This window comes from Pseudophryne corroboree, chromosome 2 (assembly GCF_028390025.1).
Source record: "Pseudophryne corroboree isolate aPseCor3 chromosome 2, aPseCor3.hap2, whole genome shotgun sequence".
Lineage (NCBI taxonomy): Eukaryota > Metazoa > Chordata > Amphibia > Anura > Myobatrachidae > Pseudophryne > Pseudophryne corroboree.
This window is the reverse complement of record NC_086445.1, coordinates 299,162,242-299,179,424: the sequence shown is the minus strand read 5'-3', so window position 1 is coordinate 299,179,424 and position 17,183 is coordinate 299,162,242. Positions and strand designations below refer to the sequence as shown.

Below are 17,183 nucleotides of genomic sequence, written 5' to 3'. Positions count from 1 at the left end.
AATAGAATTATCGGTAAGTAAATTCTTATTTTCTCGATCGTCCTAGTGGATGCTGGGGTTCCTGAAAGGACCATGGGGATTATACCAAAGCTCCCAAACGGGCGGGAGAGTGCGGATGACTCTGCAGCACCGAATGAGAGAACTCCAGGTCCTCCTTTGCCAGGGTATCAAATTTGTAGAATTTTACAAACGTGTTCTCCCCTGACCACGTAGCTGCTCGGCAGAGTTGTAATGCCGAGACCCCTCGGGCAGCCGCCCAAGATGAGCCCACCTTCCTTGTGGAATGGGCCTTAACAGATTTAGGCTGTGGCAGGCCTGCCACAGAATGTGCAAGTTGAATTGTGTTACAAATCCAACGAGCAATCGACTGCTTAGAAGCAGGCGCACCCAACTTGTTGGGTGCATACAGTATAAACAGCGAGTCAGATTTTCTGACTCCAGCCGTCCTTGAAATGTATATTTTTAAAGCTCTGACAACGTCCAACAACTTGGAGTCCTCCAAGTCGCTTGTAGCCGCAGGCACTACAATAGGCTGGTTCAGGTGAAACGCTGATACCACCTTAGGGAGAAAATGCGGACGCGTCCGCAGCTCTGCCCTATCCGAATGGAAAATTAAATAAGGGCTTTTATAAGATAAAGCCGCCAGTTCAGATACTCTCCTGGCGGACGCCAGGGCCAGTAACATAGTCACTTTCCATGTGAGATATTTCAAATCCACATTTTTTAGTGGTTCAAACCAATGGGATTTGAGGAAATCTAAAACTACATTTAGATCACACGGTGCCACCGGAGGCACCACAGGAGGCTGTATATGCAGTACTCCTTTGACAAAAGTCTGGACCTCAGGAACTGAGGCCAATTCTTTTTGGAAGAATATTGACAGGGCCGAAATTTGAACCTTAATAGATCCCAATTTGAGACCCATAGACAATCCTGATTGCAGGAAATGTAGGAAACGACCCAGTTGAAATTCCTCCGTCGGAGCACTCCGATCCTCGCACCACGCAACATATTTCCGCCAAATGCGGTGATAATGCTTCGCGGTGACTTCCTTTCTTGCCTTAATCAAGGTAGGAATGACTTCTTCTGGAATGCCTTTTCCTTTTAGGATCTGGCGTTCAACCGCCATGCCGTCAAACGCAGCCGCGGTAAGTCTTGGAATAGACACGGTCCCTGCTGAAGCAGGTCCTGTCTTAGAGGTAGAGGCCACGGATCGTCCGTAACCATCTCTTGAAGTTCCGGGTACCAAGACCTTCTTGGCCAATCCGGAGCCACTAGTATCGTTCTTACTCCGCTTTGCCGTATGATTCTCAATACCTTTGGTATGAGAGGCAGAGGAGGAAACACATACACCGACTGGTACACCCAAGGTGTTCCCAGCGCGTCCACAGCTATTGCCTGCGGATCTCTTGACCTGGCGCAATACCTGTCCAGTTTTTTGTTGAGGCGAGACGCCATCATGTCCACCATTGGTCTTTCCCAACGGTTTATTAGCATGTGGAAAACTTCTGGATGAAGTCCCCACTCTCCCGGGTGAAGATCGTGTCTGCTGAGGAAGTCTGCTTCCCAGTTGTCCACTCCCGGGATGAACACTGCTGACAGTGCTATCACGTGATTCTCCGCCCAGCGAAGGATCCTGGCAGCTTCTGCCATTTCACTCCTGCTTCTTGTGCCGCCCTGTCTGTTTACATGGGCGACTGCCGTGATGTTGTCCGACTGGATCAACACCGGTCTTCCTTGAAGCAGAGGTTCCGCCTGGCTTAGAGCATTGTAGATTGCTCTTAGTTCCAGAATGTTTATGTGAAGAGACTTTTCCAGGCTCGACCACACTCCCTGGAAGTTTCTTCCTTGTGTGACTGCTCCCCAGCCTCTCAGGCTGGCGTCCGTGGTCACCAGGATCCAATCCTGTATGCCGAATCTGCGGCCCTCCAATAGATGAGCCCTCTGCAACCACCACAGAAGAGATACCCTTGTCCTTGGAGACAGGGTTATCCGCAGGTGCATCTGAAGATGCGTGCATTGATGTACAGACACCTTGCCTGGTTTTAGGAGATTCCTGACCAGGTCGGATAACTCCTTGGCTTTTTCCTCGGGAAGAAAAACCTTTTTCTGAACCGTGTCCAGAATCATCCCTAGGAACAGCAGACGAGTTGTCGGCATTAATTGGGATTTTGGAATATTCAGAATCCATCCGTGCTGCTTTAGCACCTCTTGAGATATTGCTAATCCCATCTCTAGCTGTTCTCTGGACCTTGCCCTTATTAGGAGATCGTCCAAGTATGGGATAATTAATACGCCTTTTCTTCGAAGAAGAATCATCATCTCGGCCATTACCTTTGTAAAGACCCGAGGTGCCGTGGACAAACCAAACGGCAGCGTCTGAAACTGATAGTGACAGTTTTGTACAACGAACCTGAGGTACCCCTGGTGTGAGGGGTAAATTGGAACGTGGAGATACGCATCCTTGATGTCCAAGGATACCATAAAGTCCCCTTCTTCCAGGTTCGCTATCACTGCTCTGAGTGACTCCATCTTGAACTTGAACTTCTTTATGTACAGGTTCAAGGACTTCAGATTTAGAATAGGCCTTACCGAGCCATCCGGCTTCGGTACCACAAATAGAGTGGAATAATACCCCTTCCCTTGTTGTAGAAGAGGTACCTTGACTATCACCTGCTGAGAGTACAGCTTGTGAATGGCTTCCAAAACCGTCTCCCTTTCGGAAGGGGACGTTGGTAAAGCCGACTTCAGGAAACGGCGAGGTGGATCTGTCTCTAATTCCAACCTGTACCCCTGAGATATTATCTGCAGGATCCAGGGATCTACCTGCGAGTGAGCCCACTGCGCGCTGTAATTTTTGAGACGACCTCCCACCGTCCCCGAGTCCGCTTGAGAAGCCCCAGCGTCATGCTGAGGCTTTTGTAGAAGCCGGGGAGGGCTTCTGTTCCTGGGAAGGAGCTGCCTGTTGCTGTTTCTTCCCTCGACCTCTGCCTCGTGGCAGATATGAATAGCCCTTTGCTCTCTTATTTTTAAAGGAACGAAAGGGCTGCGGTTGAAAAGTCGGTGCCTTTTTCTGTTGGGGAGTGACTTGAGGTAGAAAGGTGGATTTCCCGGCTGTAGCCGTGGCCACCAAATCTGATAGACCGACTCCAAATAACTCCTCCCCTTTATACGGCAAAACTTCCATATGCCGTTTTGAATCCGCATCGCCTGTCCACTGTCGCGTCCATAAAGCTCTTCTGGCCGAAATGGACATAGCACTTACCCGTGATGCCAGTGTGCAGATATCCCTCTGTGCATCACGCATATAAAGAAATGCATCCTTTATTTGTTCTAACGACAGTAAAATATTGTCCCTGTCCAGGGTATCAATATTTTCAATCAGGGACTCTGACCAAACTACCCCAGCACTGCACATCCAGGCAGTCGCTATAGCTGGTCGTAGTATAACACCTGCATGTGTGTATATACTTTTTTGGATATTTTCCATCCTCCTATCTGATGGATCTTTAAGTGCGGCCGTCTCAGGAGAAGGTAACGCCACTTGTTTTGATAAGCGTGTTAGCGCCTTGTCCACCCTAGGAGGTGTTTCCCAGCGCTCCCTAACCTCTGGCGGGAAAGGGTATAATGCCAATAATTTCTTTGAAATTATCAGCTTTTTATCAGGGGCAACCCACGCTTCATCACACACGTCATTTAATTCTTCTGATTCAGGAAAAACTATAGGTAATTTTTTTACACCCCACATAATACCCTGTTTAGTGGTACCTGTAGTATCAGCTAAATGTAACGCCTCCTTCATTGCCAAAATCATATAACGTGTGGCCCTACTGGAAAATACGGTTGATTCGTCACCGTCACCACTGGAATCAGTGCCTGTGTCTGGGTCTGTGTCGACCGACTGAGGCAAAGGGCGTTTTACAGCCCCTGACGGTGTTTGAGGCGCCTGGACAGGCACTAATTGATTGTCCGGCCGCCTCATGTCGTCAAACGACTGCTTTAGCGTGTTGACACTATCCCGTAATTCCATAAATAAAGGCATCCATTCTGGTGTCGACCCCCTAGGAGGTGACATCCCCATATTTGGCAATTGCTCCGCCTCCACACCAATATCGTCCTCATACATGTCGACACACACGTACCGACACACAGCAGACACACAGGGAATGCTCTAAACGAAGACAGGACCCACTAGCCCTTTGGGGAGACAGAGGGAGAGTATGCCAGCACACACCAAAAAGCGCTATATATGACAGGGATAGCCTTATAATAAGTGCTCCCTTATAGCTGCTTTATATATATCAAGATATTGCCATTAAATTTGCCCCCCCTCTCAGTTTTACCCTGTTTCTGTAGTGCAGTGCAGGGGAGAGACCTGGGAGCCGTCCTGACCAGCGGAGCTGTGAGAGGAAATGGCGCCGTGTGCTGAGGAGATAGGCCCCGCCCCTTTTTCGGCGGGCTCGTCTCCCGCTATTTTGTGAATACAGGCAGGGGTTAAATATCTCCATATAGCCTCTGGGGGCTATATGTGAGGTATTTTTAGCCTTTATATAGGTTTACATTTGCCTCCCAGGGCGCCCCCCCCCAGCGCCCTGCACCCTCAGTGACTGCGTGTGAAGTGTGCTGAGAGGAAAATGGCGCACAGCTGCAGTGCTGTGCGCTACCTTTAGAAGACTGCAGGAGTCTTCAGCCGCCGATTCTGGACCTCTTCTTACTTCAGCATCTGCAAGGGGGCCGGCGGCGCGGCTCCGGTGACCATCCAGGCTGTACCTGTGATCGTCCCTCTGGAGCTGATGTCCAGTAGCCAAGAAGCCAATCCATCCTGCACGCAGGTGAGTTCACTTCTTCTCCCCTCTGTCCCTCGTTGCAGTGATCCTGTTGCCAGCAGGAATCACTGTAAAATAAAAAACCTAAGCTAAACTTTCTCTAAGCAGCTCTTTATGAGAGCCACCTAGAATTGCACCCTTCTCGGCCGGGCACAAAAATCTAACTGGAGTCTGGAGGAGGGTCATAGGGGGAGGAGCCAGTGCACACCACCTGATCTGGAAAAGCTTTACTTTTTGTGCCCTGTCTCCTGCGGAGCCGCTATTCCCCATGGTCCTTTCAGGAACCCCAGCATCCACTAGGACGATAGAGAAAATATATATATATATATATATATATATATATATATATATATATATATATATATATATATATATATATATATATATATATATATATATATATATATATATATATTTTTTTTTTTTTTTTTTTTTTTTTTTTCAGGGCCCTGACAACGTCTAGCAACTTGGAGTCCTCCAAGTCCCTAGTAGCCGCAGGCACCACAATAGGTTGTTTCAGGTGAAACGCTGACACCACCTTAGGAAGAAACTGGGGACGAGTCCGCAGTTCTGCCCTGTCCGAATGGAAAATCAAATATGGGCTTTTGTAAGACAAAGCCGCCAATTCTAACACTCGCCTGGCCGAGGCCAGGGCCAACAGCATGGTCACTTTCCATGTGAGATATTTCAAATCCACAGATTTGAGCGGTTCAAACCAATATGATTTGAGGAATCCCAACACTACGTTGAGATCCCACGGTGCCACTGGAGGCACAAAAGGGGCTGTATATGCAATACTCCCTTGACAAAATGTCTGGACTTCAGGAACTGAAGCCAATTCTTTCTGGAAGAAAATCTACAGGGCAGAAACTTGAACCTTAATGTACCCCAATTTGAGGCTCATAGACACTCCTGTTTGCAGGAAGTGCAGAAATCGACCTAGTTGAAATTTCTTCGTGGGGCCTTCCTGGCCTCACCAACGCAACATATTTTCACCACATGTGGTGATAACGTTGTGCGGTCACCTCCTTCCTGGCTTTGACCAGGGTAGGTATGACCTCTTCCGGAATGCCTTTTCCCTTAGGATCCGGCGTTCAACCGCCATGCCGTCAAACGCAGCCGCGGTAAGTCTTGGAACAGACATGGTACTTGCTGAAGCAAGTCCCTTCTTAGCTCCCGAGGCCATTAGTCCTCTGTGAGCATCTCTTGAAATTCCGGGTACCAAGTCCCTCTTGGCCAATCCGGAGCCACGAGTATAGTTCTTACTCCTCTACGTCTTATAATTCTCAATACCTTGGTTATGAGAAGCAGAGGAGGGAACACATACACCGACTGTTACACCCGCGGTGTTACCAGGACATCCACAGCTATCGCCTGAAGGTCTCGTGACCTGGCGCAATACCTGTCCCGTTTTTTGTTCGGGCGGGATGCCATCATGTCCACCTTTGGTCTTTCCCAACGGTTCACAATCATGCGGAAAACTTCCCGATGAAGTTCCCACTCTCCCGGGTGGAGGTCGTGCCTGCTGAGGAAGTCTGCTTCCCAGTCGTCCACTCCCGGAATGAACACTGCTGACAGTGCTATCACATGATTTTCCGCCTAGCGAAAAATCTTTGCAGTTTTGCCACTGCCCTCCTGCTTCTTGTGCCGCCCTTTCTGTTTACGTGGGCGACTGCCGTGATGTTATCCCACTGGATCAATACCGGCTGACCTTGAAGCAGAGGTCTTGCTAAGTTTAGAGCATTATAAATTTGCTCTTAGCTCCAGTATATTTATGTGGAGAGAATTCTCCAGACTTGATCACACTCCCTGGAAATTTTTTCCCTGTGTGACTGCTCTCCAGCCTCTCAGGCTGGCCTCCGTGGTCACCAGCACCCAATCCTGAATGCCGAATCTGCGGCCCTCTAGAAGATGAGCACTCTGTAATCACCACAGGAGAGACACCCTTGTCCTTGGATATAGGGTTATCCGCTGATGCATCTGAAGATGCGATCCGGACCATTTGTCCAGCAGATCCCACTGAAGAGTTCTTGCGTGAAATCTGCCGAATGGAATCGCTTCGTAATAAGCCACCATTTTTACCAGGACTCTTGTGCAATGATGCACTGACACTTTTCCTGGTTTTAGGAGGATCCCGATTAGCTCGGATAACTCCCTGGCTTTCTCCTCTGGGAGAAACACCTTTTTCTGGACTGTGTCCAGAATCATCCCTAGGACCAGCAGACGTGTCGTCGGAACAACTGCGGTTTTGGAATATTTAGAATCCACCCGTGTTGTCGTAGAACTACTTGAGATAGTGCTACTCCGACCTCCAACTGTTCTCTGGACCTTGTTCTTATCAGGAAGTCGTCCATTTTCTTTGAAGACGAATCCTCATTTCGGTCATTACCTTGGTAAGGACCCGGGGTGCCTTGGACAATCCAACGGCATCGTCTGAAACTGATAGTGACAGTTCTGTACCACGAACCTGAGGTACCCTCGGTGAGAAAGGCAAATTTTTGGGACATGGAGGTAAGCATCCCTGATGTCCCGGGACACCATATAGTCCCCTTCTTCCCGGTTCGCTATCACTGCTCTGAGTGACTCCATCTGGATTTGAACTTTTGTAAGTGTTCAAATATTTCAGATTTAGAATAGGTCTCACCTAGCCTTCTGGCTTCAGTACCACCATATAGTGTGGAATAATACCCCTTTCCTTGTTGTAGGAGGGGTACTTTGATTATCACCTGCTGGGAATACAGCTTGTGAATTGTTTTCAATACTGCCTCCCTGTCGGAGGGAGACATTGGTACAGCAGACTACAGGAACCTGCGAGGGGGAAACGTCTCGACATTCCAATCTGTACCCCTTGGATACTACTTGTAGGATCCAGGGGTCCTGTACGGTCCCAGCGTCATGCTGAGAACTTGGTAGAAGCGTTGGAGGGCTTCTGTTCCTGGGAATGGGCTGCCTGCTGCAGTCTTCTTCCCTTTCCTCTATCCCTGGGCAGATATGACTCTTATAGGGACGAAAGGACTGAGGCTGAAAAGACGGTGTCTTTTTCTGCAGAGATGTGACTTAGGGTAAAAAACTGTGGATTTTCCAGCAGTTGCCGTGACCACCAGGTCCCATGGACCGACCCCAAATAACTCCTCCCCTTTATACGGCAATACATCTTTGTGCCGTTTGGAATCTGCATCACCTGACCACTGTCGTGTCCATAAACATCTTCTTGCAGATATGGACATCGCATTTACTCTTGATGCCAGAATGCAAATATCCCTCTGCGCATCTCGCATATATAGAAATGCATCCTTTAAATGCTCTATAGTCAATAAAATACTGTCCCTGTCAAGGGTATCAATATTTTTAGTCAGGGAATCCGACCAAGCCACCTCAGCTCTGCACATCCAGGCTGAGGCGATCGCTGGTCGCAGTATAACACCAGCATGTGTGTGTATACTTTTTAGGATATTTTCCAGCCTCCTATCAGCTGGCTCCTTAAGTACGGCCCTATCTGTAGATGGTACCGCCACTTGTTCTGATAAGCATGTGAGCGCCTTATCCACCCTAAGGGGTGTTTCCCAACGCGCCCTAACTTCTGGCGGGAAAGGGTATACCGCCAATAATTTTCTATCGGGGGAAACCCACGCATCATCACACACTTCATTTAATTTATCTGATTCAGGAAAAACTACAGGTAGTTTTTTCACATCCCACATAATACCCTTTTTTGTGGTACTTGTAGTATCAGAAATATGTAACACCTCCTTCATTGCCCTTAACGTGTGGCCCTAAAGGAAAATACGTTTGTTTCTTCACCGTCGACACTGAAATCAGTGTCCGTGTCTGGGTCTGTGTCGACCGACTGAGGTAAATGGGCGTTTTACAGCCACTGACAGTGTTTGAGACGCCTGGGCAGGTACTAATTTGTTCGCCGGCCGTCTCATGTCGTCAACCGGCTTGCAGCGTGTTGACATTATCACGTAATTCCATAAATAAGCCATCCATTCCGGTGTCGACTCCCTAGAGAGTGACATCACCATTACAGGCAATTTGCTCCGCCTCCTCACCAACATTTTCCTCATACATGTCGACACACACGTACCGACATACAGCACACACATAGGGAATGCTCTGATAGAGGACAGGACCCACTAGCCCTTTGGGGAGACAGAGGGAGAGTTTGCCAGCACACACCAAAACGCTATAATTATATAGGGACAACCTTTATATAAGTGTTCCTCCCTTATAGCATTTAATATATATTCATATCGCCAAATCAGTGCCCCCCCTCTCTGTTTTAACCCTGTTTCTGTAGTGCAGTGCAGGGGAGAGCATGGGAGCCTTCCCACCAGCATTTCTGTGAGGGAAAATGGCGCTGTGTGCTGAGGAGAATAGGCCCCGCCCCCTTTTCGGCGGGCTTCTTCTCCGGAGTTTGTGATATCTGGCAGGGGTTAAATACATCCATATAGCCTCAAGGGCTATATGTGATGTATTTTTCGCCATACAGGTATTATACATTGCTGCCCAGGGCGCCCCCCCCCCGCGCCCTGCACCCTCCGTGACCGCTGTGTGAAGTGTGCTGACAACAATGGCGCACAGCTGCAGTGCTGTGCGCTACCTGATGAAGACTGAAAGTCTTCTGCCGCCTGGTTCCGGACCTCTTCAATCTTCAGCATCTGCAAGGGGGGTCGGCGGCGCGGCTCCGGGACGAACCCCAGGGCGAGACCTGTGTTCCGACTCCCTCTGGAGCTAATGGTGTCCAGTAGCCTAAGAAGCCAATCCATCCTGCACGCAGGTGAGTTCACTTCTCTCCCCTAAGTCCCTCGATGCAGTGAGCCTGTTGCCAGCAGGACTCACTGAAAATAAAGAACCTAAAAACTTTTTCTAAGCAACTCTTTAAGAGAGCCACCTAGATTGCACCCTGCTCGGACGGGCACAAAAACCTAACTGGGGCTTGGAGGAGGGTCATAGGGGGAGGAGCCAGTACACACCATGTGATCCTAAAAGCTTACTTTTTGTGAGCCGCTAAACCCCCCCCCCCCCATGGTCCTGACGGAGTCCCCAGCATCCACTAGGACATTAGAGAAAAGGAAATTTTCCCCTATTTTTAACATACATTGAAGAACATGGGCTCCCCGCCTTTTGAAAACCAATTCCAGCTCCGGTTCTGGCTTCAAATTAGAACTTTGAACACTATAAACAAAAAAGAGCATTGTTCAAAGACACCTCCATCCTTGACAAAGCGCCTTCAGTGGCACGAAACGTGTAGGCTATGGAGAGACTGCAACCTTAGCTGTTGAACATCAGCCGCCATGCTCCGGACAGCCAGTGACATCATCAGAATCAGCTTTATTGGCAAGGTGTACTCACGTACACTAGGAATTCTTTGTGGTACAATGCATCGCCAAGAGGCAACATGAATGGGGAATACAAAGCATAAGAAGGGGGAAAAACGTAGCATACATTACACGTATGAGTTGATACTACACATTGCAACTGTACAATAGACTCGACATATTAGACATATTATACATGTAAGACTAAAAACGAAGGCTGCTTGGCAGAGCAGCACCAAGGCAGCCATCCGCGGCGCCAACTAGAACTCAAACAATGCACATAATACAGTGGGTGCCGCAGCCACTACATTCCATCCAAAACAGCGTCTGGCTGAAGGAGAACAACATCGCCGCTGAAGCATCCATCATCACGGAGTACCACAGCCGCTACAACACAGCGCCCAGCTGGAGGAGAAGAACATTGTGGTTAGGGTGAGTTGAGGAATAGCGATAACACAGCTCACACTGTGCCACCAAAGCTTCTTCAAGCATTTGTTCTGTGCCAAAACAGCATCATTCCCTACAAAATAGTCACTCAAAAGAGCTGCAAACATATTGGACTGTATTTTAAATGTGTTTGTCTCATGTTCATTTATTTATTTTGTTTGTTTGACACATACAACACTTTTTAACAGTGCTTGCCATCCAAACAATAACCCATCAAAATGTATTTGCAAGCAAGCTACTCAAACAGTAAGCGTTTTATGTTAATCCATTTCACAGTTTATGCGAGCCGACGCATTAACTGCGCACGCATGCGCAGGACGGGACCTGAGCATGCACGCTGCATCCTTGTCTCAGAAATTGTGACCGGAATAAGGCCTTTTATACATTATTTATCGTGTCGCTTGAACCACAAAATGCACCAAAGATGGCTGGCTCAAGGGTTGAAGATAAACAGTTTAATGCATTATTCATCTTAAGTGTTCTGGTTTTGTTTCTGTATTGTCTTGCTCATTGTTACAACATGTACTGTACAATTCAAGTGGTATTTTCCTCACTGTAACTATTATACAATAGTGCAGCAGCTACCCATGCAAACTTCAATTCACAAACTATGTTACTGGCACTGTAAATGTTCCTACACAAAATCTGGAATATTCTACAGGAATACAATTATAATAAGGCACACAAAGACTCAAGGAAATATAGGAGACACATTTTTCTTACAAAGAGGGGAATGCAATTAATATTACCGCAGATGGAGCCCGACGGTGCAATTCAATTGCTGCTCTGATTGGGTAGCTCGCATACTCCTAAGGTGGCGAGCAAAAATCGTAAAAAAGTCAATCTTTTGGTGGCCAAACAGCATTTTCCTTGTTGCACACAATAGTTTAGATGGGTTTAGCCATTTTACGCATCTAAACCTGGTGTATTTAGGCGCAACAAGCGCAAAATTTTGATAGAACTGACTATTGCACCAACACGGGAGATCCAGCGGTAAAAACAATTGAAAGCCTCTCGTAACGAGCAAAATAGCACGTATGTCAACAGGTTTACAGTATAGCTTGTCTACAGTTACTATGTCAACAATGACTTTGTACACATAAGAAAGCCGGCGTAAGGATCACAACATGGTTAAAATACTACTTACAGCACTAGTGTTCCCACCAGGAGGTAGGGAGGGTGCCTGGAAGCTGGTGCTCAGCCCCGTGAACCACATCTGCCCTCTTCCCCTGCCCTGGGTGCCCTGCCAGGTGGGCGCCATGTAATGGGGAGGCGGAGCTGTCACTACCGTCGGAGGAGCCGAAGCAGTCTGGTGAGCCGATGTCCGGTGCAGTACCACAGGTAATTGGACATTCCTATTAGTCATGCTCACCAGTCTTTTAGTTTACTGATGAATAACTCTGTAACAGAATGCTTCTGTAAAAAGAAGAGCGAGTGCCCCATGGAAATTGTATAACAGCACACAAACGGTTGGAACCCCCACCTACTCCAAATAAGAACAAGACCTCATACTAAATACCAGCACATACAATTTATACCCACTTAAAGGTCAAAAAACGGATAAGAGAATAGTGGAAACAAAGGGAATATTATAAGTGCCCTTGAGGAAGGTGCTATAGTAGCACCTAAATGGCTGTCGTCGGACAATTACGCCATGTGATGACTACCACTGCAGCAAAAATATAGGCAGGATCTGGCACGTTAAAGTGATGGCCTCAATGATAAGTAAACTTTTGTATGCTTCAATAAATGTGTTTATTGTTTTTCAAATTGCTCGAGTGTCGGCCTCTGGTGATTATACTGGACTGTATTTTGAACTACTCTCTATAACCATGCACAAGCGATATTTTTTGAGAAAAGCGTGCGCGACGCTTACTGCCTGTATTATAAATCTATATATACGTATGACAAAGACAAGAAACAAGGGAGCATCATAAGCTTCATACCCTTATAAAAGGTTCACACACACAAAAGACAAGCCAGTTAATTGTGATCTTATCAGGGATTCTTCACCAGATGTTCCCGAAGTTCCCAGGAGAAACCTTTTTGGAATTAAGACTTAAAGATTTGCTGCTGCCACTGTAGTCAGAAGAAATTAGTACAAAGACCACAAAGGTGATCAGTCTGGCTACTCTTATGAATAAAATAGGTCAAATGTACAGTGTCATCATTAGTGTCTTTCCATTTGAGTATGAACAAGTTTGAAACTTCCAAGTAGAAGTAGCACAGCAGAGAATGATAGATCGGCTTCATACATGGCTCTGAGATAGCAGCAGCACCCTGGCTCCTTTCCTGACATACAAACAGATATACACACAATAATGAAGCACTCGTGGGATCTCATGCAAAAAATATATATCTTATTGATCAAATAAGTCACAAAAATGTTACATAACAATTGTAGGCTACAAGTTAATATTTTGGTCTACTATTTGATCAAAGAAAATGCAGATGCACTCTATAGGGCATCAGTATAACTTACCGACAGTCGGTATGCCGGCAGCAGGGCAAGCGCAGAGAGTCCCCTTGTGGACTCGCTGTGATCACCAAGCTGCGGGCTTGCCACAGGGTTTGTCCCCACTCTATGGGTGTCGTGGACAACCAGGAGTGGGAATAGACCCTGTGAGCCAAGATTCCAGCTGGCGGTATTGTCAGCAGTTGGAATTCCGGCATCGGTATCCTGCCCGCCAGGATCCCGACTCCCGGCAATGTAACTGCATCCCCTCTATAGTACTAAGCACTGCTAATCACAATACTTATAATTGACTCTGCAATCTAACATAGAGCAAAACTGAGATGCTTAGCATAATTTTTGGCCAAAAATATATGGGCCCACCAACTGCAACCAGGTCATGCATCTGATGCATCCCCCCTACTATTTTATTAATAAGAATTTTTTGCAAAAAAACCCTTTAACAATTACCTGTTGGGTGTAATTATAGTTAAACATACTATATTTTGGCATGCTAGAAGCTGATTGTTCTCTATAGGTATCCTCATTAGAAAGTGTGAAACACCTTTACCTATCCCTGCAAGCAAACAGCATTTCATTCACTCGCGGTAAGATTATATCAATTCACAATTGACTACTCGGGCGACATTCAATTGATATATCGCGCCCGATCTCCCGTCTAAAGTGAGAGAAGATGATGTGGCGATAATAAGTTGTCCCGCATTTTCAACCCTATCGCACCCATAGCAGTCGGGTTTAGCCGTGTAAGGAGGCTAAACCCGACTAAAGTCATGGGCGCTTTTGCGAAGAGTCACGTATGGGCGCTCAAACGAGTCACTTTTCGCGCATTTCAGCTCGCCACCCCCAGGGGTGGCAAGCTGAAATGCTGATATCACGCCCGTCGGCAGAAACATTTGAATAGTTGCTGGCGGGCGTGATGGGAGCGGAATTGAATCGAATTCCGCCCTTTGAATAATTAATGTGTTTTCTATTTAGGAAAAAAAACTATGGGAAAGAAGACTCACATTGCGTCTTTAGGAGGTAACATATAATGGTATTTGTATTAGGGCGGACTGTGGATATTTTCAGACAGGGAACTCAGGGGTAATTAACAGGCAGTCACACTACCTACACATGAACCTGAATGTTAAATAACCTTTATTTTCTGTTGGATTATTTTCCTACATCTGTATGCATTTTGTGGGAAATTATTTGCCTGTTCTGCCTATGCAGTATTAGCTTCCTACATGGAGCAAAAATATTAGTACAGGCTGAGTATCCGATATCCAAAACGCTTGGGACCAGAAGTATTTTGGATTTCAGATTTTTCCGTATTTTGGAATAATTGCATACTGTAATGAGATACCATGGTGATGGGACCCAAGTCTAAGCACAGAATGCAATTATGTTTCATATACACCCCATAGACACAGCCTGAAGGTAATTTTAGCCAATATTTTTAATTACTTTGTGCATTAAACAAAGTTTGTGAACATATACACAATTCATTTATGTTTCATATATACCTTATACACATAGCCTGAAGGTCATTTAATACAATATGTTTAATAACTTTGAGTATTTAACAAAGTTTGTGTACATTGAGCCATCAGAAAATAAAGGTTTCACTATCTCAGTCTTACTCAAAAAATTCCATATTTTGTAATATTTGGATATGGGATACTCAACCTGTATCAAATACTTTTGTGTCTGCTAAATACTCCATTTTATGTCAGGCCAAGGTACAATAATATCTATCAATTACTTAAGTTGGTGCTCATATCAGCCCATGAAATAGCTGTCCAAACATTACCCCACAAATATCTAATTAACCCCATCCATGGGGTATTTTCTAGAAGCAATTTTACTTTTTCTCTTGTATCTATTGTGGGAAAATAGTCCTGAGCATCTCGCAGAGATTTTGTTTTTGTTTTTTATTTCAGAAGTTTACATTGGTATTTTGAATGTCTTTTGGTGTATATTTTCTACCAACAAAGTATTTTAGACTTGGACAACAGAAAACAAAAAATATTTGTGTTATAGAAACAGTATACATACTTGAATGTATGTAATTGTACTGAGCTTCATATAGAGAATCACCCAAACGCTAAATGAAGCCCAAAGTGCATAACAATACTACACGGACTAGAGCTGCAATGAATCTATTGGCATCACAAATACTCAAGTAAAGGTATATACTGTATTTCACTGCCTACATCATTACGCCATCATAGTCTTAGTAAATTACAGTGCTGCTCTATATACACAATTACCAGCGTTGGGTATGGGATGCCAGCGGCCGGGATACCGGCTCGCCACAGGTTCTATTCCCACTCTATGGGTGGGATTCCGGCTGGCGGCATTGTCAGTGGTCGGGATTCCAGCGTCAGTACCCTGACCACTGGGATCCCGACTACCAGCAATGTAACTACATCCCAATTACCATGTATTCTGTATGGTTCAGAGATTGTGTGTGGACAGGGAGGTTTATAAAAGTAATACCTTGGTGTATAGAATGGAAAGGCATCTAGACACAGTAAACAGAACTATAACAAGCATATCAACCACTTTCCATAAGAGAAGCCCAGTAAAGCACATTTATTCATTATTTCAGTTACTCGTATAGCGCACACATATTCCACAGCACGGAGAAATATTCATTCATGTCAGTCACTAGCCCTGTAGAGCTTACACTCTATATCCCTATAATAAGGGCACACATACAATGGACAATTCAATTCACCTGCTGGCCGTCTATAGTAATGGCCATCTATCGGAGCAATTCAATTGTTTCGCCGATAGACGCTCATTAGCATTTGTTTCTTGCAGCCTCCGGAGGTCCGAGAAGAAAGGTATTAAAAAGTCTGTAGTTTGGGCGACCAAACCCGGTCTTTGGGTGCCCATTCAGGCGCTTTAGACGGAGCTGTCAGGCACCTCAACTGGTAATGACAGTCTGATCGGAGCAACAACTGTACAGCTTCAATAGATGCCCATTGCTAAAGACGCCCAGCAGGGTGCGCAGAGAACAATTGAATCGGCTGCCCCGCAGACTAGTGTTTTGGGGGGTTTCTGTCAAAAGCCACATAACCAAGAAGTACGGGGGGGCTGGGGGAGTTTCGAAGAATGGAAGGAAACAGAAACACATGAAAGAACCCCACTCACACACAGGTAGAACATACCGGGAATTGATCTCATAACCTCAGTGTTGTGAGTAAGTAATGCTAACCACTACGTCACTCATGCTGTCCATACACAGGTATGCAAATATACAGGGACAAGTTTATAAACCCATGGGCTGTGCTTGAAAGTTATAAGAAAACTTGACAACTGTGCTTGCACATACATATAAGAGTGCAGTGCGTTCCATATGGTGATAAAGGACAGGGTGACACTTCTGCATGTGACTAGTGTAGAGATGTCACAGCCCTGACCCTCCATATGACACACTCACTATACACACACATATAGATATATATGTACAGGTCTGTGCCCTGCCACCTGTCTGTGTGTACCAGTGTGAGTCCACATCTTACCATCCTTCCTCCTGGCAGAGGGATGCACTGCTCACGTCTGCCATATCTCCAGTCTCCGCGGCGTCCCGTAAGCTCCCCTCACCGGCTACACAGCGGTCTCGGTAAGTACAGCAGTCAGGCTACTCGCTAATACTCGGGTGCCTGGGTACGGTGACACCTCATCGGGCCACGCACGTCGCTCACTTATGACGACACCTACAACAATGGGTGACAGCGAACTATCAGCAAACGTGCAGGCATTGACCCCTGAGAGACCAGCCAACCAAAGCTGTGCCGGTGACGTAAAACAGAGCGACGAAGGTTGCGAGGCGCCAGCGTCGCCATGACAGTTGAGGGAAAGTCGCCAGAAAGAGAGAATAATAAATAATGTCCCTCCACGTTACCGGCACTATTGGCGGCGCCTGTCAATGCAACCAGAGGACTTGCTCAAAAATGATAATCTCTGCATGGGGGCATATGGTCTACTAACGATTAAAAATCCATTTTACGTTCCACAAAGATTATGATGTAGTCAGTTTACACTTTGGCATGAATAGTTAGTAAAGTTGCGCTATGTTAAAATAATACTATTATGTTATCACTCACGTCTGGGGTACTAAAACCT

At 46.2% G+C, this 17,183-nt stretch overlaps 1 protein-coding gene across 1 annotated transcript in view; it reads right to left on the bottom strand.

Annotated features, from left to right (window-relative positions):
• TDRD3 (tudor domain containing 3) overlaps positions 1–16,801 on the bottom strand; it is a 642,579-nt gene extending 625,778 nt beyond the window's left edge. The window contains exon 1 of the mRNA XM_063952911.1: positions 16,580–16,801. Coding sequence (XP_063808981.1) covers positions 16,580–16,623 — 44 coding nt within the window. The 5' untranslated portion in view covers positions 16,624–16,801. The remainder of the gene's footprint in view (positions 1–16,579) is intronic.
• Between the last annotated feature and the right edge of the window lie 382 nt (positions 16,802–17,183).